Here is a 25,098-nt window from a genome sequence, read left to right as displayed (position 1 = left end):
CGTCTGGATCTGTGCACAGCTGAATCATCAGACTAGGTAAGCAAGTAAGGATAATAGCGAAAAATGGCAGATGGAGCAATAATAACTGACATGATCCATGATTACATGATATTTTAAGTAATATTTGTAAATTATCTTTCTAAATGTTTCGTTAGCGTGTTGCTAATGTACTGTTAAATGTGGTTAAAGTTACCATTGTTTCTTACGGTATTCAAGGAGACAGGAGCCGTCGCTATTTTCATTTTTTAAACACACGCAGTCTGTATAATGAATAAACACAACCTTGTCAAGATCACAGTTTGCTCCTGTCAGTTCCTGGACTACACTTCCCACAATCCTCCCTGTCAGTCACATGTTCACGTCACACCAATCACCTGTTGCCACATCCACCCTAGCACACTGCACTGATCACCACACCCAGCTGCAGCTCATTTACAGGACTATAAAGGACTGTCACACACATTACCTCACTGCGAAGTCTTGATTACTACGGTGTCATTTCTGAGCGTTTATATCCTGTCTGCCTGCTTGTTATCGTTCCTGCCTGTTTCTCGTTATTGACCCATTGCTGCCTGTCCTGATCGTTGCCTGTCCCTTGACTACGACTCTGCCTGTTCCTCACTGTTACTATTTGTTCCTGTTTTGACCCTGCCTGTACGACCACTCTTGTTATTAATAAAACGCTGCACTTGGATCCTCTGCCTGAGCTCCCATTCATGACAAACTTCCTTCTTTATAAATCTCTCCAACGATGTAGCATTATCCCGTTAGCCACAGAGCATATAGCCTCAAACTCATTCAGAATCAAATGTAAACATCCAAATAAATACTATACTCACAGGAATTGATGCATGCATGCAGCATGAATTACGAACATCTTGTAAAGATCCATTTGAGGGTTATATTAGCTGTGTGAACTTTGTTTATGTACTGTATAACTGCACTTATAGTCGAGAGCTCGGGAGGACGGAGTGAGAGATTTAAAGGGGCCACAGCCTGAATCAGTGCATAGTTAATGATGCCCCAAAATAGGCAGTTAAAAAAAATTAATAAAAAAAAATCTATGGGGTATTTTGAGCTGAAACTTCAGACACGTTCAGGGGACAACTTAGACTTATATTATAACTTTTTAAAAGACGTTCTACGGCACCTTTAATATATGTAAACTATACAAATGTTTGCATGTATGTGTGCATGTAAAATGTAAACAGTGAATGTGGGGTTGGCTATATTTGAAAAAAAAAATGCTGATATGCATTTACACTTACACTTCAAATAATAATTTTTCCAAAGATGGTTTCTGTCATTTTAGGTAGTTCTGTACTTGCGATTGAGTCTGTGGGAGTGGGAGTATGGGCAGGACCTTGATACCGTGGCTCCACCTCAGGATAATACTGTGCAGACTCGGGCTCCAAACAACATAATCGACAATGACCGTTATTGGGATATTTTGGCTTCATTTTTTCTACAGTGGAAGGAAGCGGAGACATCCACTATCCATCACTATGCACTATCCTAATTTCAGTGCCTAGACGTTACTGAAATTTAAAAAACGTGACGATATGAGGATTTCCCTTATAGCATTTTGAGCGCTGTTGTGCGGATTCTTAAACGACTCTGATTGGCCATTGTATTCACGCACTCAACAGATATGTCTGTGATTGGCTGCAATGATCAACCCTTCAAAAACATGTTGTAAATAGACATTTGTGACACTCTTCACAGAGCGCTTACACAGATACGTCTGCTTTGAAACGCTCTCGTGTGTATCTGTGTAAGTGCTCTGCAAAGTGCATCAAAATTGTCTGCTCAACAGCGCTCAAAATGCTAGGGGGAAATGTGGTATCATCACATTTTTAAAATTTCAGTAATGACTTGGTACTGAAGTCTGTACTTTTGACAAAACCAGTTATGGGCCATCACTGATAATCTCAGAATGACCAAATATTTATCGTCCTGACCATATTTTGGTGTATCACTGCATTTTGTAAACTATTACATTGTAGCTATCAGACCTCGTTCAGCCCAATCATTTCACTCACTGACCTTTCAACAGTGTCCCTGTCCTTATCTGATCGGTGCGGTTTTTAGTCAGAGCTAATTGTATGTAAGGGCAGGGTGTATCCATATGCTTTGTAACCAGACTAGCAGTCATATAACTGGATTGGTGTATGAGACTCAGTCTGTTGTGTCTGTGTGACCGTATTGACTGAGGTGAAAGAAGGACAAAGGCCAACAGCTGGAACCAAATAGGACTGTCCATGTTTTATTGTTTTTAGAGCCCATTAGCACTGGTTTCCCCATTTTTTTATATTTTGCTTACTTTTTTTTCCTCCCTTTTCTATACTTGTGATGAAAAAAGTTACTGATTATTCATGATATCTTCATTTAAATCTTTATGGAAAACAGCCCAGAAATACCTATACTTATGATATCAAACCATTTTTAGTTTTGGTGTGAGTCACATGGTAACCTATTTACTGTTTGTAAACATTCGGGATGCGCGCGCATCATGGTTGCGGAAAACCCGGGAGTGATAACCAGTACGACTAGAGAGTTACGACGAAGCGGTTCAAAGTAGTTAAGATTTAGAAACATTATAGAATATTTTGATTTGTTATTTTTTTAAAATGTTGTCGGCATATCACAGCAGCTTCACCCAGCGATAAGCACTGTTATTTCAAAAAAATTAACATTACCGAGTGGGATACAGCTTACGGATCTGTTTGCCATAGCACCTTGTCAGTGGTTAAATGACGAAACGAAATGGCCAAGCATCCAGTGGCCAGAGATATATATTTACCTGATTGACACCTCAAGTGTATACTCAGGAGAAGCTAAAAGCGTATAAGTCTCTTGACGCGTGCAACTTTGTTTTTTGTTTTGTTTTTGTTTGTCACGAATTAAAAAAATAAAAAGTTAATTTCGAGTTTATATCTCACAATTCTGACTTTTATTTCTCGCAAATCTGAGTTTATATCTCACATTTCTTACAAAAAAAAACAATTGTGAGATATACTCGTTATTCTGACTTTTCTGAATTGAAATTTATCCCGCAATTCTGATTTTTTTCCCCTCAGAATTGTGAAATAATAAACAAATGCAATAAAAAAGTCAGAATTGTGAAATTAAAATTGTATAGACTGTTTAAAAGTTATCTATGTGAAATGTTATTGGTTTAAATATTATTTCAATGCTGTAACTGCTATGTATGTATGCCCTCTGAACTGCATATGTAAATATTATGTAGACTTACTGTTTACATCAAATTCCTGCTTTAAATAGTAGACTAATCCTTGCAGGTGTCATCAGTCCAGTCTGTGAAACGTCTCCGTTTAGCTTCAAAGGACGTTTTCAACGATGGTTTTCTTTAAAAATGAAGACTATATTTTTTGCATTCCGATTCCAACATCCAGAGGCACAACAAAACATTTTTCTCTTACTTTGTGGATTTTGCACATTTTTCTCCAACTGCTACCACTATTTTTCTGCAACCACTATGCGCGCGCAGCTGCAAGTGACGTCATTGTGATGTCTGCTCCAAAGTGGTCTATACACCATTCATCTGCTTATCTTCACAAAATGACGCAAATGCACAATTGAACTTCAACAAAGTTTCATGCTTATAATGTGTAACTTCCCATAACAACGCACTGAAACGCAACAACTAAACCCAAATAATTCACAATGTTTTAATACAATAGTGTTCTCTTCATAATGTAATATGACAATCAGACATAGTTATTAATGTCGTGCATTGCTGTTTGGGAAGTTTCATTGCCGCGTTAATTATCGTAACCAAATGCTTCCTATATGAGATAAATCATATATATATATATATATATATATATATATATATATATATGGCAAACAGTGCGCATCTGAAATGTCTCAGCTGAAGGAAATATGCCATTATTTATTGGCTTTAATATAATTGGCCTAATTTTCTTAATGGACCGATAACGATAACATTAAAAATTAACATATATCAGCCAGTTAAAGATATGGTGGCTGATATATCATGCATACCAAGATAATAGTAACAATGAAATATCACTACTGTAACAATGCTATTTAATGGTAAAAATACAACGTATTTTAGTAGAAAAAGTAAAACTGTAAAATTACAATACCAATATTTGTTTCAAATTCTTCAGTTTGAAAAGTTAACCAATAATCACACTAAGCCATATCGCGATTACAATTATTATTATTTTTTTTTTTCGATTTATCCTAATTGGATGTTGTAAAAAAATTACATATTTATAATACAGTACATATTCATAGTGTTTTATTTCGGTATTAAAATATGTTTGTTTTCCTAACATTCCTAACTGGGACTCTATTAGTATTTCTCCATAAGATTTCTGTACTGGCTGAACCAGTGGCATGAGTTTAGGGCTGGACTATTTGTTTGTGTGACCAATGGCACACTGGTAATTATGGAAATGAACTCCTCAGTATTTATGCAGTTCTGCTTCTTGTATGTAGTGGCACAGCAATACACATTTCACCTTTATAATTAAAATAAAGGGCCCACCTCCATGGATGGGCTCTTTCTCCTTTTTTCTGTATTTTTTGAGGATTTGTAGGGTACACAGAGAAACCTCTGGCTCTGGCATTCCTACTGAAATTAATAGTGTGTCTGACAGCTCTCAGACAGCTATATCTTACTATCTGTGCCTCTGTCCTTAAAGGTCTGCTAAATAGAGCCCGTGTCTATTCTACGACTCACCCCTGGCCCTACACAGCAGAAGATGCCTGACTACTGCTCTGCAGTGAATGCAGGTGAACTCCTGATGCCGTATGCTGAAAGGAAAAATTCAAATTCTGTAACTAGAACCCAGACTATTAAAAAGTTTCAGTGACTACAAATAATAGACTGTACACCTTGAGAGTCTTATGGCTTCTGTGACTTTTGCATAAGTTGGCTGTGTATTGTTTTTTTCCCTAATTGACTTGTTAGTTTCAGTTACATATGAATTCATTGATTATTTATTGTCTAGGGCAGAGAAGCTGGGGCTTTGGAGTGAGCTACATCGCCTTATACATAATGGATTGCACTGGCCTTTATGTGTAAAGGACATTGCTGAAGGAACATTTTTAGTATTAACAATATAACAAGGATTTTTCTAGGCTTAATTAAGATGGAAAGGCTTATGATTTCTGTCGGGATTATGGTCATTTTCCCCTCAAGCTTTAGATTTAGACCAGAGATGAAACGGATAATCCAGATGTGAACATATGTGGTCACTGGTTAGTGTTTGAATGTGTGTGTGGGTCAGATTTTGCCTACACTGTGGACCAGTCAACTGTCCAGAGGTTTAATAAACATTCTGAATAGTGTCTTAATGAAAAGGTAGAACGGTTTCTGTGAGCTAAGTTTAAGGATAGAATAGAGAATTTAAAATGTCACTAGCTCAGTTATTGCTTTGGAGATCAATGGAAAATCCCCACCATTATGTAAAGCACACTTTATAGTGCACTATTACACATATTTCAATTCCTTTGGTCAGTCATTATCACACCTGGGAGGTCATTTTTTCATATTAAAAACAAAACTAGCAGAAAACGCTTGCAAGGAAACAACTGCTCAGGTACAGCACTCAGTATGACATCCTGCAGATAGAACAAAGTGCAGCAATAAGTGTGAGTCATTGCTTGTTCTTTGAGACTAGAATATTTGCATTTAAAAAACTTCCTCTTCTTCCACATTGGGGATTCAGTCTAATGGCTTCAATGTCTAATGGATTGTGACGTGTGTCGTGTGCAATAATACAAAAAGTGTCCTTTTGTTACATGCAGCATACGAGCGTTTTATCAAAGGGTTTGTTTAGCACAGCTGTCCCTAGATGGAGGAAAACAAGGTTTTAACTATTTATTCCTTTTTCCACTTGATAATTGGTTGTTTAAAAGGCATTGTTGCTACTACTAGAAAGTCTAATGACCCATTGACTTGGCTAATAGGAAGTAATAACTTGTTTTAAAAGTAAGAGGTCACAGTCTATATGGTCTTTTTTAAATTCTTCCTTGGCTGATCTGAATGAAAACTTTTTGAATTTAAATGCCCGATCACTGCTGTTACCATAGGTACCTTTTTTTTTTTTTTTTTTTTTTTTTTTTTTAAGCATGGATGTTTTCTGCCTGCTGTAAATCTGTTTTACTGCAGTGTGGAGCCTTACGTTGTGACAAGGTTGCTTACATTTGGAAGAGTGATAAATGCAGCTAAGTGTTTGGCTGAACTGAAGCCATCGCCTGTCGAAACCTCAACTGTGTCGAAACCTCAACAGAGAATAGCACAAAACTGAACATTTCTAATCTTAAGAGATGAGCTGAAAACTGCTCAGAAGGCTTGTCGGAAGAAAAGCTCTTGTAAGATTACGAGATGTCTGAAGTTACAGAAACGCAGATAATTCAGTGCCTTCATCTGACCTAAGGAATGACAGGGGGAATATATTCTTCCTGTGCTGCTTTAGGCATCTTTGATTTTGTCCTTGGGATGCTTTTCTTTGATTTTGCTTTGACTTTATTTCCCCCTAGAGTTAGCCTTTGAAATAGTTGAAAATCTCCTTTGAAAGTTTCCTCATGCACCCTTGCTGAATAAAAGTATTAATATTATTACTTATAATATTACTGACCCCAGTCTTTGGAACAATATCAATTTATGTTTTATGACCTACAAAGTGGCCTTAAAAATGGAAATCTGTGATGAGTTTTGAGTTGGTGAATTTAAGGTACACCATTAGCATTCTCTGTGTGCTCTCTGGATGAGCAGTTGACAGATCTTATTAAGAAGAGTGTGGTCTGAGAGGAATGTTTATTTCCTGTATGAATCTGTATGATACTGCAGAGGTTGAGACCGTGTCCTTGCTGCAGATATTACAGGGCCGCTCTGATGTTGACTGCGTGGAGTCCACAGGAACACGTTTATGCCCAAAGAACAACTGTCACAGCAATATTTTCCTCTGCAGCACCCTGCTGACAAAATATCGTCTCATATTTTTGTCTCATTTTCCCTCTGACAGTCAGAAAGAAGGTATTGCATCTCAAGTTAAATCTCAGGTTAACATTTTCTCAGGTCACCGGCAGGTTAGGTCACTCCCAACATCTGTCAAATGCTCAGTGTTTTACATATCTATTTGATAACACGAAACCAACATCTGATAAGGAACTATAATGAAGGAAGAAAAGGAAAGAGATTCTTGGATAGTGCATATTTGTTCTGGGTTTATTACTTTTTCATTTCCTGTCACTTTAGTTCAATTAAAACAGGATGTAGTGTAGTGCTGTGTTGTATAATTTGGCTACTTGTCTCTATGATGACTTCATCCAGTGTGATTTTTCTAGGTATTTTGTCCCACACCGATAGGTCAGGATTTCGAGACATTTTTTGTTTGTGCCTTAACTCCTCCTTTTGTGTTTTCCTGTTGCTGTTCCATGTTTTTAAATGGATCTCACTGCTGTTGATTACCTGGCTTTCAAAAGAAAAAATAATTGTAGTTTGTGCTCGCAGGCTAGTGCAAAACACTGGGGGCTTTAAACAGTCCTATTTACAAAGAAAAATGAAAAATGAAAAATGAGTGTTTGTTTTAATAGAATTTGATACTTTTTCCATTTTTTTTCACAGCACCAATGAATTTAATCTGCAGCATTATAATCAGTATCAGTGTTTCTAATTTCGCTCTATGACAGACTCATTTGGATGGCAGTGGTGATGTGGTGCCTAGGGCTGTCTAAGACTACAGACCACATGCTTCCTTATTACTGCGACAAATGTGTGGCTCAGTCGATTTGTCATTGCTGGTTAGCCGTGTCAGATTACTGAATACCACAATCCCTCAATTCCAAACTTCGAAACGAACACAATCAAGATCGAGCACCTTATTCTAGCCCAGAGAACGCAGTTGTAAAGATTGTCCTTGTGTTATCACCTTTGCAAAATATGTATGTGTACACTGAAAAAAAAAAAAAAAACTGTTATAGAAAAAGATTTTTCTCAGAAATTGCTAGTAAATTTCACAAATAATGTTACAAGTAACATTTTGAATTAAAGAGGAACTTCACTGCTGACAAAGTGGGCTTTCAATAAAACTGGGTTGCCTATGCAGTAGAAAGGTGAAAATGTTTTGAAAAAGTTCTCTAAACAAAAGTTTTTGTTTTTTCCTTTTGCCAAATAGGTAGGAAAACTTTCTTTGCCTTTCTTTAGTAGGAAATACTTCTTAGCAAACTATTAGTCTTAATGGTTTCAACTTGTATTGTTCCTGGGATCAGAAATTCAAAGAGTAATGAGTTATTTTTGGTTTCCATTGAAGAGTCATTGTAGGCAGTGGATAAAGGCTGCAAATAATTGTAAATATGTAGAGAAAAATGCAAAAAAAAATTTTTTCGGCATGCATGCATTCACATTGGGAGCAGCACGTGAGCAGCAGTGAAGCGGGGGTTTCAGAGCCGAGTATATTTTTGCTGCACTGCTGACACTCAATTAAAGTGAAAGCACACTTTTGATGAACAAAATAAATATGATTTCACACAAAAAGTGCTCAAAATGCACAGAATACACATGCATGTCTAGTGTGTTTTAACAAAAACTACAGTATGTCAGAAAGGAAATTTAAGAATCAAAAATATTTATGTAAGATTTACCAATTTAAACTTGTTTCTAATTATTCAGTTGGTTTCAAAGTAAGTTGTATTACAAAAAACTATCAAAGACTATCAAGTTTGTAAATGACCAACTTATAAAGACAAATTTATAGTTGTCTTTGTAAAGAAATGCTCACTTTATATGTAGCTTTGGAGCCACTGCTGCGTGTCTGAAGCTGCAGTGATGGTGTAGCTACGCTGACGTGAAGCTGATTCGCCACTCATATGTTTTCATATGTCAAAAGTCCATCGGATGACACGTTTTACTGTACGTCATACAACAGACATTTGCTGATTAATAAACGTGAATTTCTCGGTCCAGGTAACATGAGGTAAGAGTAAACATAGTGCATTTATTTAAATATATACGACCGACATTGTAACAATACAAAGTGGGTTGAAAATCTGTGAAATTACACTTCAAACATGAAATTTTGAAGTAAAAAGACTGAAATAGTATTTTCTTGTAAAACATACTCCAATAATCTTAGAAACTTTGTATTATATATATATATAATTTACAGTGTGTGTATGTGTATGTATATATATTTTATATATATATATATATATATATATATATATATATATACACACTACCTTTCAAAAGTTTGGTAGATAACTTTTTATTTTTGAAAGAAATTAATACTTTTATTCAGCAAGGACGCATTACTTGATATGAAAAGGAAAGGATGATATGAAATGTTAAGTGTGTAAGAATGTTTAGAGCTTAACTTAATAGTTTAGTATGCACATCATGGAATAGGTAACAAGCTGTGGATAAGGAAAGAAGCCAAAAAATGTTGTGCATTATCAACCATGATTAATTGTGGTCCCAAAGGAAGGAACATAAACACAAGTATCACAAGCATATTCATATTGTGTTTTGCCCTGATTCCAAAAACAAGTTTGTTACAGCAATGCTTGGAACAGCTTATGATTTTGAATAGTCACCACTATAATGACATTTCAGTGATTTTTTTTTTTTTTATATTATATTTTGTTATTTGATTATTGTAAGATTCTTTTTTATGCATTAAGAATGCAAATGTTGACTTTACTGAAATAAGATGAAGATATCCATATATGCTGCTGCTGCTCTGCTGCAGTCTCATGGCATGCCGTATCTATCCTGCAGCTTTTACTGCAGATGCTGAGGTACTTAACCTAGACATGGCATCTGTCGGTTTATATGTGTTTGTTGACATGCACACTTTATGGTTTGTGATTTAATTTGTTTTTTTTTTGTTTTTTATGCCTGTCTGACATTTGCTTGGTTCAGAATTACTTATCAAAACCACTCATGTCCATCTCATTCTTTTTCTCCTGTCATTAGGTTCCATCTTGCCATATGTGTTTGCAAAGCCCATAAAAGTTACATTATGTTTTTGTTAAGGTTATGCCTCTGCTATGAGACGTGAGCCGTTAGCTAAACTGAATCGACGTTTGGCAGTTTGAGATGCTGCACCAAGCTGAGATGAACTAAGGAGTCTTGTTTTAGGATGTTGTAGGGGTCGCCACAGATTTTTCAGTTTTTTAATGAACCCAGCACAGGTCACTGTCCTGATTCAGGTAAAACAGGTTTGGGTGTGTTTTAGGGCTGCACGATTAATCGCATGCTATTCTCACGCGCATTTCGTCAGTAAAGCCGGTTCCCTGATTACCGCTAAATCACCATCACCTGCTTTCAAATGAAGCGGCATTTAATAGACAGAGCCGTAGATCACTGAAAAGCCACGCAATATCGCGTTCATATCGCAGATGAATCGCCTGCGATAATGAACGCGATATTGCGTGGCTTGTCCGTGATCCACGGCTCTGTCTATTAAATACCGCTTCATTTGAAAGCAGGTGATGGTGATTTAGCGGTAATCAGGGAACCGGCTTTACTGACGAAATGCGCGTGAGAATAGCATGCGATTAATCGTGCAGCCCTAGTGTGTTTCACTAATTATTTCCCTCTGATTTTGCAGTACTCCCTATTGATCCCCCAATCATCTTCTTTCTAGGTAACTCCAACTTTGTTTTTGCCTCCAACACAAATTGCTGTCGCTATTGATCTTTTAAGTGCCTTTGAAATTAATTTCATTGTGATGGTCTGGGTGACTGTAAAACAGCTATTTCTGTGATAAATTGCTGTGAAATTGTCCTTTATAAATATTTATCAGCAGACTAATTTTGTGCCAGTGAAGTGATGGAAGTGCTGATGCTGCCATATTCCTACGGGCACATCTTTTCCCTCAGGCCATTGTGAAGATCTTGGTATATGGACAAAGGGGGTGTGTATAGTGCTTTGTTGATCAGTAGTTATTTAACTAAGACTTTTTTGCCAACTAATGACAAGGCGTTTGATGGGCTTGTTAATATTAGGCTATTAAAAGACCCAACAGAAGTGCTGACCATAGGAAGCTCCATCTCATAAATGAGGCTGTAAACTGTTTCAAGGACAAGGGTTCAGCTTCTTCAACTTTTGTTTTGTTAGCTGTTCTCAAACTTTGAAGACTTTTCCAGAGTTTCCCCTCCATGCGCTCTGGAACGCGCTTTTCCTGGCGGCTTTCATCTGAGCAAATGTTGTCATGGTAATGCTCTATTAGAGAGCAAAGCGCCGGATTGGATTTTCATTTTAATCTGTTTTGCCTGAAATCAAATGGGTTACATCAAAAATATGTGGGTTTATTTTCTGCGTAATTAGAGGTTTGATATTTCATGAGTTATGATGGGGTAGTTGTCCTCGCTTTAACTGTTTGTTTGTGTAGGAAATTGACCTAATCATTTTGGTAATTATGTCTTGCATTCATTCTCTTTTAAGTATCTCTTTACGCTCACTGCTTGCTTGATACATCATTGTCAGTTTGTCACGCTGCTCATTGGACTGGGTACTGCATCTGAGCCTGTGAGCAACCAGGCGGAGCGAACAACAGTATTTGTGTTTGTGTTCAACTAAATCTCCCATTCGTTGTTCCAAGACCCTTGTCCTTGTCTAATTAGCTTTCTGCTGGGGTGCTCTTCAGTATTGGCGGCTATCCTTTGAAATGTGCTATGTAATGAACACGGTGGGCTCTGTTAAAGTCTGTGGCTTGTTTGGGCCTGTGAGTTCTTTTATGTGCTTTATGTCCTTACATTGGAAAACTGTCCTTTGTATCAAGGAAGCTTGAGGTAGCCAGAATGGAAGGATGGCTTTTTTTTTGCACCACACTGACAGCACCCTGCAAAACTTTTTTTGGGATGCCTCACGAGGGGCATGTCACTCAGCAGCAGATTAGGGTCCATTAATGAAAGGATGTTCAGTTGTTCAGAGAGTGGTGCTTGATGCCACCAACAGGAAAAGAGCAGTCACTACTGCTGGTTAGACTCAAAATAGGGTAAAATATTTTAAAGATATAAGGTTATTTATTATGCATATATTACAGTGGCCCTTATTTTTGGGCTTTTGAAATCTTCTGCTCTCACCCACCCAGTCAACTCCTCTTCAATTTGCTGAAATTGGACTACATTTGGGGCGTGCTCAACAAAATTGAAAATCCGTCTAAATGACCATAACAGCACGTAATTAATAATAATACAAGACTATTAGTAAATGGAATTAGGTTAATAACAAGAACACAGAACAGTGTTGTTAGTCTTAAAATGTCAAATTACAATGCTGCTGAAGAGAACTGTTCTTTGAAAAATTGCGATCTGATCTAGATCGTGGTAGTCTCGCGTAGCCAGACCTTCAGACTGATGGCAGAAGGTCTGGACTCTATCGCAGCATTCAGTGGCCAAAGACCACCCAAGGGGACGTTTGACTGACATGTAACGCAAGCAATCACAGTTCGTTTTGTTCCGCATCATGTTTAAGGGAGTGAAAATATAAAGTCAATGTCCTTACAATAAGACCGGCGTGCATTTAATAAAATCCAGGGTTTAGTTGATCCTGGTAAACACTTGTAAACAAGACCACATTCTTCTTCCATGAGGGGATGTGGCATCACAGCATTTGTTTCCAGGCGGACCTTTTAAACAATGCGACACACGCATCTCCCGGACATCCTGTATAATTCAACCAACCAGAGGACGACTTCGAAACTCCAGATAAGAGTGTCATATGCATCAGACGTTCAGGTAATGGTCCGTGGGCGTAACATCTGAGGCAAAGACTAAGATCGTTGTGACCAGTTTGACATACCCTTAAGCCACAAAAGGTCTTGCAACATAAAAGCAGAATATTAAAAGTTAAATTACTGTACTGGTGAAGAAAGTTAACTTAGAACAAAATTGAGATCTGATCTAGATATTTATGACGATCTGACATTCTTCTTCGTTTTTCTGTTGTGTTTCACTCCTTTGCCCCTTGTTCTTCTTCAAGGCCTCCCATTTTCCTACACGGCCTTCCAGCTTCTTGACAGCGAGCTGAAAAGGCCTTATGAGAAGGCAGGCCTTTTCCCAAAAGTCTTGGACCTCCTTCATGGTCTGCACTGCTGCTACATTGTACCCTTTTTACCCCATTCGGTGCAGATAGACTCGAAGAACATTGCCAATGAAAGCGAAAGGGGAAAGTGACATGTGAAGGCCAAGTTTGGTAACCCATACCCTTTGCATTTAACCCATCCAAGTTAGTGCACACACATTAGGAGTAATGAGTAGTAAACACACGCACATACACACACACACTGCAAACCATGGGCACACACCTGGAGCAGTGGGCAGCCATTATTATGTGGCGCCCAGGGAGCAATTAGGGTTTTGGAGCCTTGTTCAAGAGCACCTCAGCCATTTCCTGCCAGTACTAGAATCGAACCAGCAGCCTTTGTCCCAAACAGTCAGACTTGCTAACTATTAGGCCACAACTGCTCCCATAGAAAATTGCAAACTGATAAAGACTCCTTCTGGCTTCCAAGCAAGTATACTTCATCTTGGTTACGGGAAGTGGCGAACGAAAACTTCTCTAATATCACCAATCAGATATTGAAGTACCTGTTGATTTAAAAATATGCATTCTTTAAGCATACCCTAAATGACAAATTATCTGGATGGTATTATGCATGCATTACATACTTCTGGTGGAGAAACAAATGAGGGGGTGAGAGGTTAACATTTCCGAAAAAAAAACGAAAGACAATAAGGGCCACCCTAGCGTATGTATTACAGCTGGTTTAATGTTTACATTCATGAATTTGGCAGATGCCTTTATCCAAAGCAACTTACTGTTAGGGCTGCATGATATAACATTTTAGCATTGATATTGCGATGTGTGAATCCGCAATAGTCACATCGTAGGATCATAGTTGATACGTGATCTGTACGGACCAGGCACCAGGTTCGAAATGCACATGATTCTCGAGTTAATTGCAAGGTTTAACCATCATAGAGGGAAAGTGTTTTAGGTTGCATGTGTTGCATGTGTTTTAGGTCCTGTCAGTTTAAACATTCAAGCAATTTTAAAACACACACACAGGTCCGTGCAGACAGAACGCGAACGTCGGATTCCGTTGTCTTCTGCGTCTATTCGTTCTTGAATTAAGTAACACATACACGCAAAATAAAGTAAAAATGCTCAGCAAGTATCCTCGTAAACACAGTCACTCATGGCTTACGTGAACATAAACAATTGACAACGAAAACAAATGTGTATCATTACATTGGATCCGTGCATTAGCTCTTAAAATCACTTTTGTAGCTTTTACAAAGATTAATTTTATTTAATTTATAAAGTGAAGACTATGCAGTGCTATTTTATATTTGATTATTAAATTTTTGTATCTGAATACTGACTTACCTGAAAACATATATTTGTATCTTTGTATGTATCTATTTATCTATACTATGTAATTTCATTCACTCTCCTACAAAATCACATTCTAGAATGATTTTTTCCAAATAGATCGATCTATCTATCTATCTATCTATCTATCTATCTATCTATCTATCTATCTATCTATCTATCTATCTATCTATCTATCTATCTATCTATCTATCTATCTATCTATCTATCTATCTATCTATCTATCTATCTATCTATCTATCTATCTATCTATCTATCTATCTATCTATCTATCTATCTATCTAATGTAATTTCTTTTTTTAAATAAATAATGTAAATTATGTATTATAATATATAATAATATATAAGATAATCACACCAAATTACCATGTAATTAATATTTTATTTTATATATATATATATATATATATATATATATATATATATATATATATATATATATATATATATATATATATATATATATATAATATAATATATTAATTACATGGTAATGTGGTGTGATTATCATTAAAATCTTAGCAAATATTAAAATTTCCAATTGTCTTAATTTGCACATCATGTAATTATTATAATGTTCATTTGATTGACAGCCCCTTTTATATATGTGACTCCTTCATACCTTTAAAGGGATGTGGGGGAAAAAAACAACAACAACACCAACAGCTTTTAGGTAATAGGCTGAGTATCCAGAACTCTGTAAAATGGCTTTTTGAATACATTATATAAAACCTTTAAAATCATCTAGTGAAACCAGCCTGGGAAAATGAATTACAATTGGACAATTCCTCTTTTGAAAAATGACATAGTTAAAGTAATTCATTGCAAGGCTGAGTAACCAAATCCCACAGTGCTTTCCTCTTACAACTGATCTTTTCCTCCTCAGTCTCTCCTCTCGACTAAGATGTATAATGTTCATAAAGCTATAGATTATTATAGTGTAGAGTATATTTTTTAGTGAAATGTATGCTTAATGTGATGTGTTTTGCTCAAACTTGCGTAAGTGTTTATTATTGCTGCTGACTCATTCTTTATTTTATTCAGTGTTTTTGTTGCACCAATTTTTTTTTTTTTAAATCAAATCCTTGTACTGTACAAACATATTTATCAAAGCAAACTCATTATAGTTTCACATCCAAGTGCATTTGAAATCTTTTTTAAATGTGCAAAGGTAATTGAAATAAGGCTCTATAAGGCTATTGTTCCACTGAGCTGAATGTTTTTTTTTTTGTGTTTATCTGATTCAATATTTGCTCTAGAGCTGTGCAAATAACACCTGCTTTCCTGGTCTGCATACCTCATGTTTTATCTCTTGTGAGCTAACTTACTAGTATTTACAGCCCACAGTCTGGCCAGTAGGTTGAAATGTGGCAAACATGCTGTTGGAGAGAATCTGACGCAGGTGCAGTGGTGTGTGCCTTGACTCAGAACAAGGTTTTGGTTAACGGAGTGGAAACACAATCCTCTGCAGGCTGTCATATATAGTAAAAAATCATAGTAAAATTACATTTTTGCAGTGATGTTGTCAAATCATCAGGGTTTTTCCCTCCAATTGTCAGTAATTTTTTTTCACAGGAAGCTCAAAACAATAAAAATTCAGCTGTATGCTTTTGCCAGGAATATTTTGGCAGTAGAATAGAAACAAGAGATGCTTTCTGGGAGGGCAACAGGCTAGTGGGATAAAGCCAGGTTGGTTCTGGGTTATGAAGCTCAGATAGGGAAATATTTATTTTGAAACAGAAACACCTCCTAATTTAGTTTTATGCCCACTGACGTCCTCCTTAATGGGCTGTAGTTTGGCAAGAGACAGAGAGGGTGGGAGTTAGAGAGAGGGAGGGAAAGTTAGAGAAAAGAGGGTAGATCTGATAAGCTGTGTAGCTGAGCTCGGTTCTGGTCATGAAAGAGTTTGAGCTCTGATTAGCCGTCAAATACTTTGAGTTGAATGAAACTTCTGGCAAGCTGTTCTCAGAAGAACTTGAGAGATTGGAGAGCTTTAGCTACTTCACTTCAGCAGGATTTTAACTTTCCCATCAGTGCCCTTCTCTCATCCTGCCACCGTTTTGGAAGACAAACCCGACTGGTGGAATGAACCCAGGAGGAAGTAGATAATCTACTACATTCTGGCAGGTGAGACAATTTTAGGGCAGAAGATAAAGAAAAAGAGTTGAAAAAGAGGTTGAATGAGAACATCCGGAGCTTTGTGTTTTTTGAACAGTGTATGGGTGTCTGCACTCTGTTCCTCTAGTACAGTACAGCTGAAGTCACAGTACATGCTTGAACTCTGATACTAAGAGCTCTTAATTTGGTGCATCTAATAAGGATTTACCCCTGAGCTTGTTGTTCGTTGCAAAATTTGGTACAGCCCGCTAGATGACCGTTGGACTTTGAATATCTGCAATGTAAAAATGTAAATCTTATTGAAAACATGTAACTGTGCAGACTGCATGATGAAAGAATTTTACAGCTGAAAAAAATAGACTGTGCCATGAAAATATAAAGTTAAAATTTAAACTTCTAAGCGCTGTTATTTTTGTTATTGCTATTGCGTTATAGTGTTACTCTGTTGGGTGGGGAGTGAAATTTGGTTAATCAGGCAGAAAAAACACATTTGGTTATTTATAGATTATTGATAGTGATTTGTGATAATGATGCTATCTTGATTTGACATGTTTTTTATGGTTTTTTCATGTGGTGGTTTCATTTATGTGACCATTGAAGAAACACAACATTTACATAAACATCAAATGAGATTTTCGCAGCAATTCCATAGAAGAATCCCAAAAGAACCATTTTAATAATCTTTAAAGAATTTTCCACTATAAAGAAATGAAAATTCTGTTATTAATTACTCACCCTCATGTTGTTCCAAATCTTCGAAACACAAATTAAGATTTTATTTTTTTTTTTATTAAATTTGATGACAACTAAGCAGCTGAAAGTTTGATGCTTTAAAAAGTTAATAAAACCAAACCAGATGCATTGAGCGGATTAGTCCATATTTTCTGAAGAGACACAATCACCTTATATGATGAACAGATATAATTTATACTTTTATTCACATGTAAATATTCATCAACATGCACACATCAGTTGTGTTAAATGGATGCTCAAGCATGTTCGCTTGACATGCAAGAACCAATGATGTTCATTCTCGTGTGAGCTTCCGCAAGAGGTTTGTTCTCGTGCTTCAAGCGGGTTCGGTTGAGCTTCTGTTTATGTTCGGTGATCAATGTTTATATGTGAATAAGAGCATAAATTATATCTGTTCATCATATAAAGCGATCGTGGCTTTTCTAAACAATTTGGACTAACCCGCTCAATTCATATGGATTAGTTTTAAAATCTCTTCATGAACTTTTTGAAGCATCAAAGTGTCAGTTGCATAGCTGTCTAAGGAGGGACAGAAAGCTCTCATATTTCATCAAAAAGATCTTTATTTGTGTTCCGAAGATGAACAAAAGTCTTATGGGTTTGGAATGCCATGAGGGTGAGTACTTAATGACAGAATTTTCATTTTTGGGTGAACTATCTCTTTAAGTTAAAGTGAGCTTTATTCCTGCATTCCGACTTAAATTGCAGGACTAGAAATCAGTATCTGTTATCAGCAGTTTTGTTAAATAATGTGTTGTTTTTTCTCTGTATAAACATGGCTTTTGGTTTCACAATTGCCTGTTCTGCTCTTGTGAGATGCCAAATGATATGTTCATCCCACGGGTAAAAGCTGTCATAGTACAAGGGGAGTTAATACTTCTCTATGTGGATTTTAATCTACTGAATATAAACAGGCCAGTCTGCACCACTACACAACTTCTTGCACGTAACTGTCAGCATGCTTGTGGCGTCTGTAATACTGGATGTAATATTTGTTGCATGTTGTTCGTCTTTTTAGCGAAGCTTTTCATATTTCATCTCTTTACATTAGCGATAAGCTCTGTCATGTCATGGGTTAAGTTGAACTGATGGGAAAAACATGAACAATTTACATTCCAAAAAGGTAAATGTTGTTTATATAAAAAAGAAAATTCTGAATATTGCCATTTTCACATTGTGGTTTTTATTTTATATTTATTTTAGAAAAAAAAAAATGTAACAAATTGTTCAGTTTCATTTATAAAGGGGTAGATACACCTAAATCCACTTTGTCCTATGAATCATATACAGTGCCATTTTTCTTGTCACTAAAAGACAAAGCAGCAGTCTAACAGGAACAAGAGTTAATTCATGATCATCATTCATAAATGTCATAGGCTGCTTTCCCTCAAACCTGCATCATGGCTAAACAAACAGCGCTACTGTTTGCCATTCTGTTTATCCTCCAATACTAATGCAGGGAATTCCATGGTAAGTAGTTTGGAAGTAATATGATGAGAACAAAAGAGCTAAAGAATGCAGATTCCTAATTAACAGTGGAAAATAGCAAAACTATTGTAAAGGGCCGATGCAGTTTTGCAAAGTGCATGATGCTTTTGGAACAAAGCTAGGGCAAGAGGAAATCAGGAAATGTGCTTGTGTTTTTGTAGCCCATTACAGGAAGGTGCACCAGTCTGTGCCTGCCAGGCTGATGACGACTGAGCGAGGTGTCGTATCTTGCGTGCATCATCGTATTTTGTACAGGTTTCACTTCTGGTCTGTTTTACTGTATGTGACATAGAGATCCGCTTCTCACTTCTCAGATAATCAACACTTCTGTTCGGTTCTGTTGTGTTTGGTCTAAAAATAAGTTGACCTAACTTATCACGGTTTAAATAGTGTTAAGATATGAAGAGTTTTTATACAATGATGTCAACATTTTTTTTATGCTAGACACAACTTATTGTGGGGTCACAGGAGTTGTATTTTTGTAGTAATATCAGTGCTTCTTTGCTTTTTTCCCATAGTTATTTTAGTAATGCATCCTACAATCAATGATTGTGGTTTAAAATCACTTTGTGGAATCAAATTGAGCTATTATAATCCATTAAAATGCCTTATTCAGCTTCTTATACCTAACTCACATTGACTCCATAGGTGCATAAAGTCTGGAAAATTCTTTTAGAAATGCCGAATGTAATTTAATGGACTCTGATGGCAGGTCTGCTGGTGTCTCCTCAGATGTGGATGGCATTCATAAAAAGAGAGGCCTGGTTGCAGTCGGGCTGCCCAAGAAAGGGCTGAAAGCCCTGTAATGATGAAGAACCTTTCAGAGGAGGGTCTTTTAACTTACATTACAATGATGGACAGACCAAGCTTACGGGAAAACTGAGGACACAGCATTTTAGGAGCACTTCTGTTGGTTCCAGTGCCTTAGCAAACATTATTTGCTAATATTTATGTTTTTTATATAGGTTCTATCGATGGGTTTTGACTTTCATTGTTACTATGGATTCACCATATTCCATTGCATATTTTTCTTGCATTTCAATATTTAATTGGTTTTCTTGTGTTGATATTGATCATTACATACATTAATTTCACAGATGAGCTAGCAGGATTGACTTCAGTATCATGTTGTAAGGATGAAAATCAACAAAGACTTTTGCTTTCCCATTCCAAACCCTTCCAAGGGCCATTTGGAATTCCCAAAGGTAAAGAGATGCTGATAGTGAGCCTGTAGACCAAGATGTACATCGGGGGTCTACTAATTGTCACACCTTTAGTACAGTGAGGGAAGCTGTAATTTGCTGATTGGTCAATTCTTTTTCTTAGGGTACTCTTGCTTTTCTTCCTCTTTTCTTTGTCTCTTCTTCTTGGGGGGCTTCTCCTATCTACCTGAGCTCTGCGGCCTTCCTCTACACTTTCTCCCTCTCTCACTCACTCTCTCTTTCTCTAAGGTAACTGGGTACAATTAATGGTATATGGTTCAAGTGTAACCATAACCAGATATTGCCATTAAACCCTTTCAATTACAAATGATGCGCTAACTAGTTTTGATGTATTATTAAGAATCATGTGCTACCTATTGCAATACTTTTCCACATATTTTGCTATTATAACTGCACTTATTTCTGTCATTGGTATAAGTAGCAGTGGGTGGTAATTGAAAAGAAATGTACATGTTTTATATCATCTTGCTGATAACGTTTCTTTAGTCATTTGGCAATCCTGCAGCCCGAACCACTGCAGGAAAACTGCGCTTATAGCTTTATTCAGGAACTGGATAAGGCTGCAACAAGATACAGTAGATAAAACCATTGTTGTAGTGAAGGCTTTGTAGTACATGCTTTCATGTCAAGTGTTCTTTGATGCAACCACTGAAAAGCTTTTATGCTGCTGGGTCATTCCATGTCAACTCAACCAAAGGTCCCCTGCTAAAAATTTTCATTTTGATCTTTTTTTTTTTGGTGAAAAAAATACATAATACATAAATGAAGAAAGCCAAAATATAAAATGTTATGAGTATATATACTTAGTAATAAAATGTTTTGTTGGGGGGGTCAAAATGACAATTTTCACCTGAGATTTGGAGCCATTTTATTAGGGCCCGAGCACCGATTGTGGGAGGACCCTATTGTAATTGCTCAGTCAATTCTTCTTCTTCTACGAATGAATCGCATTTTTGAGGGCCTAAACATGCTCAAAAACTCATGAATCTTTGCACACGCTTCAGAAGTGGTGAAAATTTATGTCTGATATGAGTTTGAGTGTGGCAAAATGGATTGATAGCGCCACCTACAAAATGTTTCACGTTCAAGTTAGAAATTCGGTAGACACATGTAACAGCCCAATACCTACAAAAAAGTCCCTTGGTGCAAAATCTGAAAACCCAACAGGAAGTGAGATATTTCGAATTTTCTCTGCAAAATATTTGCAGTTTTTGCCATTTTCAGACGTGGTACTTTAGCAAACTCCTCCTAGAGCTTTAATCAGATCTAGGTCATATTTGGTCAGTCTAAGGCCTTTTATGACGCTAAATTGTGAAGATCTTGAGTTTTTGCTGAAGGGCGTGTCCGTGGAGGCCTGGCAAAGTTCGATATTTCGCCATGAGACAGGAAGTTGTTGTAACTCGGGCATGCAGTGTCCGATCTGCCCCAAACTTCTCATGTTTTATTAGAGTCCTGACCTAAAGACATCTTCATAACAATATTCAGTTACAGTCATAGCGGCACCTGTGGGCAACAGGAAATGACAGGTTTTACACTGTGATCAACTCCTATTAGAGATATAACCAGATCAACATAATACATGGTGAGTCTAATCTTACAGCGTTAACGACGTTAAATTGCGAAGATCATGAGTTTTCACTGAAGTCTGTGTCCGTGGGGGCCTGACAAAATTTGATGTTTCGCCATGAAAGTGGAAGCTGTTGTAACTCAGGCATACAATGTCCGATCTGCCCCAAATTTCACATGTGTGATAAGAGTCCTGGTCTAAAAACAACTACATGCCAAGTACAAAACATGCTAGAAACACATTAAATCATGCAACACTTGGCTGAGTGCTACTGTATGTGATTAATGCCACGAAATAGAAAGTTGTTGTAACTCAGTCATACAATGTCCGATCTGCCCCAAACTTTACATGTTTGATAATAGTCCTGGCCTGAAGACATCAACATGGCAATATTCAGTTAGTCAAAGCGGCACCTTTTGGCAGCAGGAAGTGTGGCACGTCAAAATGACGTTGCCATAATTCTCCTTTATTTACTCGCTTACGTGCATGTAGCCCATTGTTCACGGTTTTCCTAGGGACAGTGGGTGGCAGTGAGCCTTGCAGCTTTAATTGGTAGGTCTAAAATCTGTTTACCTTAGCAATTTTTGTTGCATTACATGCCAACAGTTACTGTGTTTTTTCCCCCAAGTTTTCATGCCTGTTTCTCAAGATAAGATATTAGAGATATCTTGATATCCTTTTAGATTCTGGTTCTTATCAAACTTTGCTTTTGATATCTTCATTTTAAAGGCTTTATATGGTTCAGTCCCATAAATATGGAGATCTTAAAGGGTTAGTTCACCCAAAAATGAAAATTCTCACATTAATTACTCACTCTCATCTCATGTCGTTTCAAACCCGTAAGACTTTCCGTCATCTTCGGAACACAAATGAAGATCTTTTTGATGAAATCTGAGAGCTTTCTGTCCCTCCATATCCTTCTGTCCCTCCATAGCCAGCTATGCAACTGAAACTGACGCTTCGAAAAGTCCATTGAGAAATCGTAAAAAAGAATCCGTAGGAATTGAGTGGTTTAGTCCAGATTTTCTGAAGAGACACACGGTTGCTTTATATAATGAACAGTTTGAATTTAGGCTTCTATTCACATATAAACATTCATAAACTCGCACATCAGTTGTGGTAACAGAAGCTCAAGCATGTTTGCTTGACATGTGAGAACCAATGAAGTTCATTCTCATGTGTTAAGCAGCACGTTTGAGCTTCTGCATGCGTCAAGCAGGTTTGGTTGAGTTTCTGTTTATGTTCGATGACCAATGTTTATATGTATAACATATAAAATTTTATATTTTATTACTTTCATGCTTCTTGAGTTACAGGCATGCAAACTTAGGGCAAAAAACACAAGAAGTGCTTTTTCCCATTTTGAACCGTCACCGTTGGCATACAATGCAACAAAGATTGCTAAAGTCAACAGATTTAACTGATAGACCTATACCAATCTCTATGTAAAAATAAAATAATGATGCTACCACCTTTCTAATGTCATTTTTACCCCCCTTTTGGCTCCAAAACCCAAGTGAAGTTTGTCATTTTGACCTCCCTCTACAAAATAGTGGATTACTCTGGTTGGCTTTCATCACCATTTATCTTTGTCTTTCTTCGAAAAAAAAAAAAAAAAAAAAAAAAAAAAAAAGATTTACAAAATCAAAATTTTGAGCTGGGGAAGTTTCCGAAATTTAATTGATTTGACACGGAATGACCCAGCTGAGTTCGCTGATGCACTAAATGTTCAATTAGCGTTAAAAGCTTGTTGTAGTGTTTGAAAACGTATGTTTGCTTTCAGCAAAACTATCTTTCGAGGACATTTGGCCCTCAGATTCCTGTGGCATGATAGTTCAGTAAAGAATGAAATTGACAATGTTGTGTCACTGGGGGTGTATGATGACATGTTCCGCAGAGGCAGAGAAATGTTTTCCACAGCCTGTTAAATTTGACAGTGTACTGTGAAAACAGCATGCCTAAGTTTATTGGTCATGGTGTTTTGCCTTTACTGTTGATTTCTCATGTTCTTGTCATTTCATCAAGAATATTTGTATTTATCTTTAATTTATTTTTTTATTTATTCAGTTCTAGTTTTAGTAATACTTCAACTTATATTATTTCAGTTATTTGCCAAGGCAAGTTTAAGTTTTTCATCTAATATATTTGATTTTATTAGATTTTACTTTGGTTTTGTTTCAGTTAACAAAAATAATTTAATAGTTTAGTTACAATAAAGTTACATCTAAAGCTGTATGATATTTGTGTCAGGAACAGATTCGTCATTATTCACTGGAAACTCTTGCCATCCACCATAGCAGTTTTCTGTAAATGCTGTTCACTTTTGCCTCTCTATAAGTACAAAAGTGCAAAAGCATGAATAAAATTTCAGAGCTAACATCTGTTCAAACCTCTGTGTGTACCTTGAAGGACGGTCGGTTAGACGATCGCTAGCACACCTGAAGCATGACTATGCCTGTTCTTTTAACTGCATATATAAGCCTTGAGTCCACAGAGAGTCACTGAGGCAATGTGACTTAAATATAATGGGTATGATGATAGGCAGATAAGTGACTTGAGGTGGAGCTTTTCCCCCTCATATAGGAGCACATTAACTCACTGGGAGTGTCTCCTTAGTCATCAAATTACCACTCGCTCTCTCTCTTTCAGCCAAAGAAACAGCGTGAAGAAAAAAAAATGAATAACTGAATCGATGACAGCTGGTGTAATATGTGTGTTATTTCACAGTCCTCTCACCCTTAGAAGCCCCCCTGTCTCCGTCTTATTACACCTGATGACAGTGAGATGTTTTAATGCTCTAGTTAAAACAGTGAATGACCCTGTGTAATTGAAATCAATAAAGTTTCTGCAGCAGTTTGTGCTTAGCCCCACACTTTGTGTTAAATAATATGAGTGGGCTTGGCCAGGCTTCAGCGCTGCCACACATTCTGCACTCCTGCAGGAAAGTCATCAAAATTCCTCAAACTTGGTGATGTTGCTCTACAACTACAGCTACAGGGACGGAAGTGCCCAATTAAACTTGATTAATATTGGATTGCTCATTTTGTTTTTCTTTTCTTGTTTTTTTTCCACATTTCTCTCCTCTCCCATATTTTTCTTCTTCTCGGATACAGCCACAACCAGAGGACGACAACGTTCAGGCATCCTGTGACGGGACATATCTCCTCAGAAAACACTGAGTTCATTTTACAGGACCAGTAAGTGCTTCTCTTCCTTTTATTTGCATGAAATGTACTTTAGGATGCACACTCTCTGTTTTCTCTGAGGACACGTTTTCAATGCAGGTTGTTTATATGGTTAACCAAGATCAAAAGGGGCTTTGATTAAATTATTAGCTGCAAAAGTTTTGAATTCTTTAACAGATGTGTTAGTAATTGGATGTATAATAATGATTCATGAGCTGTCATATGCCTGTGCTGGAATCTGCAAATCAGCTGGAAGTTTCTAGAGAGAATGGTAATGATGGCCATTACTGTTATTGCATTTTCTATCTTGGAGCTGTATTTGATTTAAATTGATTTAAATTGAAGATATATGGTAATCTG

At 36.9% G+C, this 25,098-nt stretch overlaps 1 protein-coding gene across 1 annotated transcript in view; it reads left to right on the top strand.

The window, feature by feature from the left end:
* plekha7b (pleckstrin homology domain containing, family A member 7b) overlaps window positions 1-25,098 on the top strand; it is a 127,638-nt gene that overhangs the window by 37,857 nt on the left and 64,683 nt on the right. The window contains exon 4 of the mRNA XM_067401165.1: window positions 24,667-24,750. Within this exon, the coding sequence (XP_067257266.1) occupies window positions 24,667-24,750 (84 nt within the window). The remainder of the gene's footprint in view (window positions 1-24,666; window positions 24,751-25,098) is intronic.

The sequence above is a fragment of the Chanodichthys erythropterus genome, chromosome 11 (assembly GCF_024489055.1).
Source record: "Chanodichthys erythropterus isolate Z2021 chromosome 11, ASM2448905v1, whole genome shotgun sequence".
NCBI lineage: Eukaryota > Metazoa > Chordata > Actinopteri > Cypriniformes > Xenocyprididae > Chanodichthys > Chanodichthys erythropterus.
The sequence above is the reverse complement of the archived record's forward strand: the minus strand, read 5'-3'. Positions and strand labels throughout refer to the sequence as shown.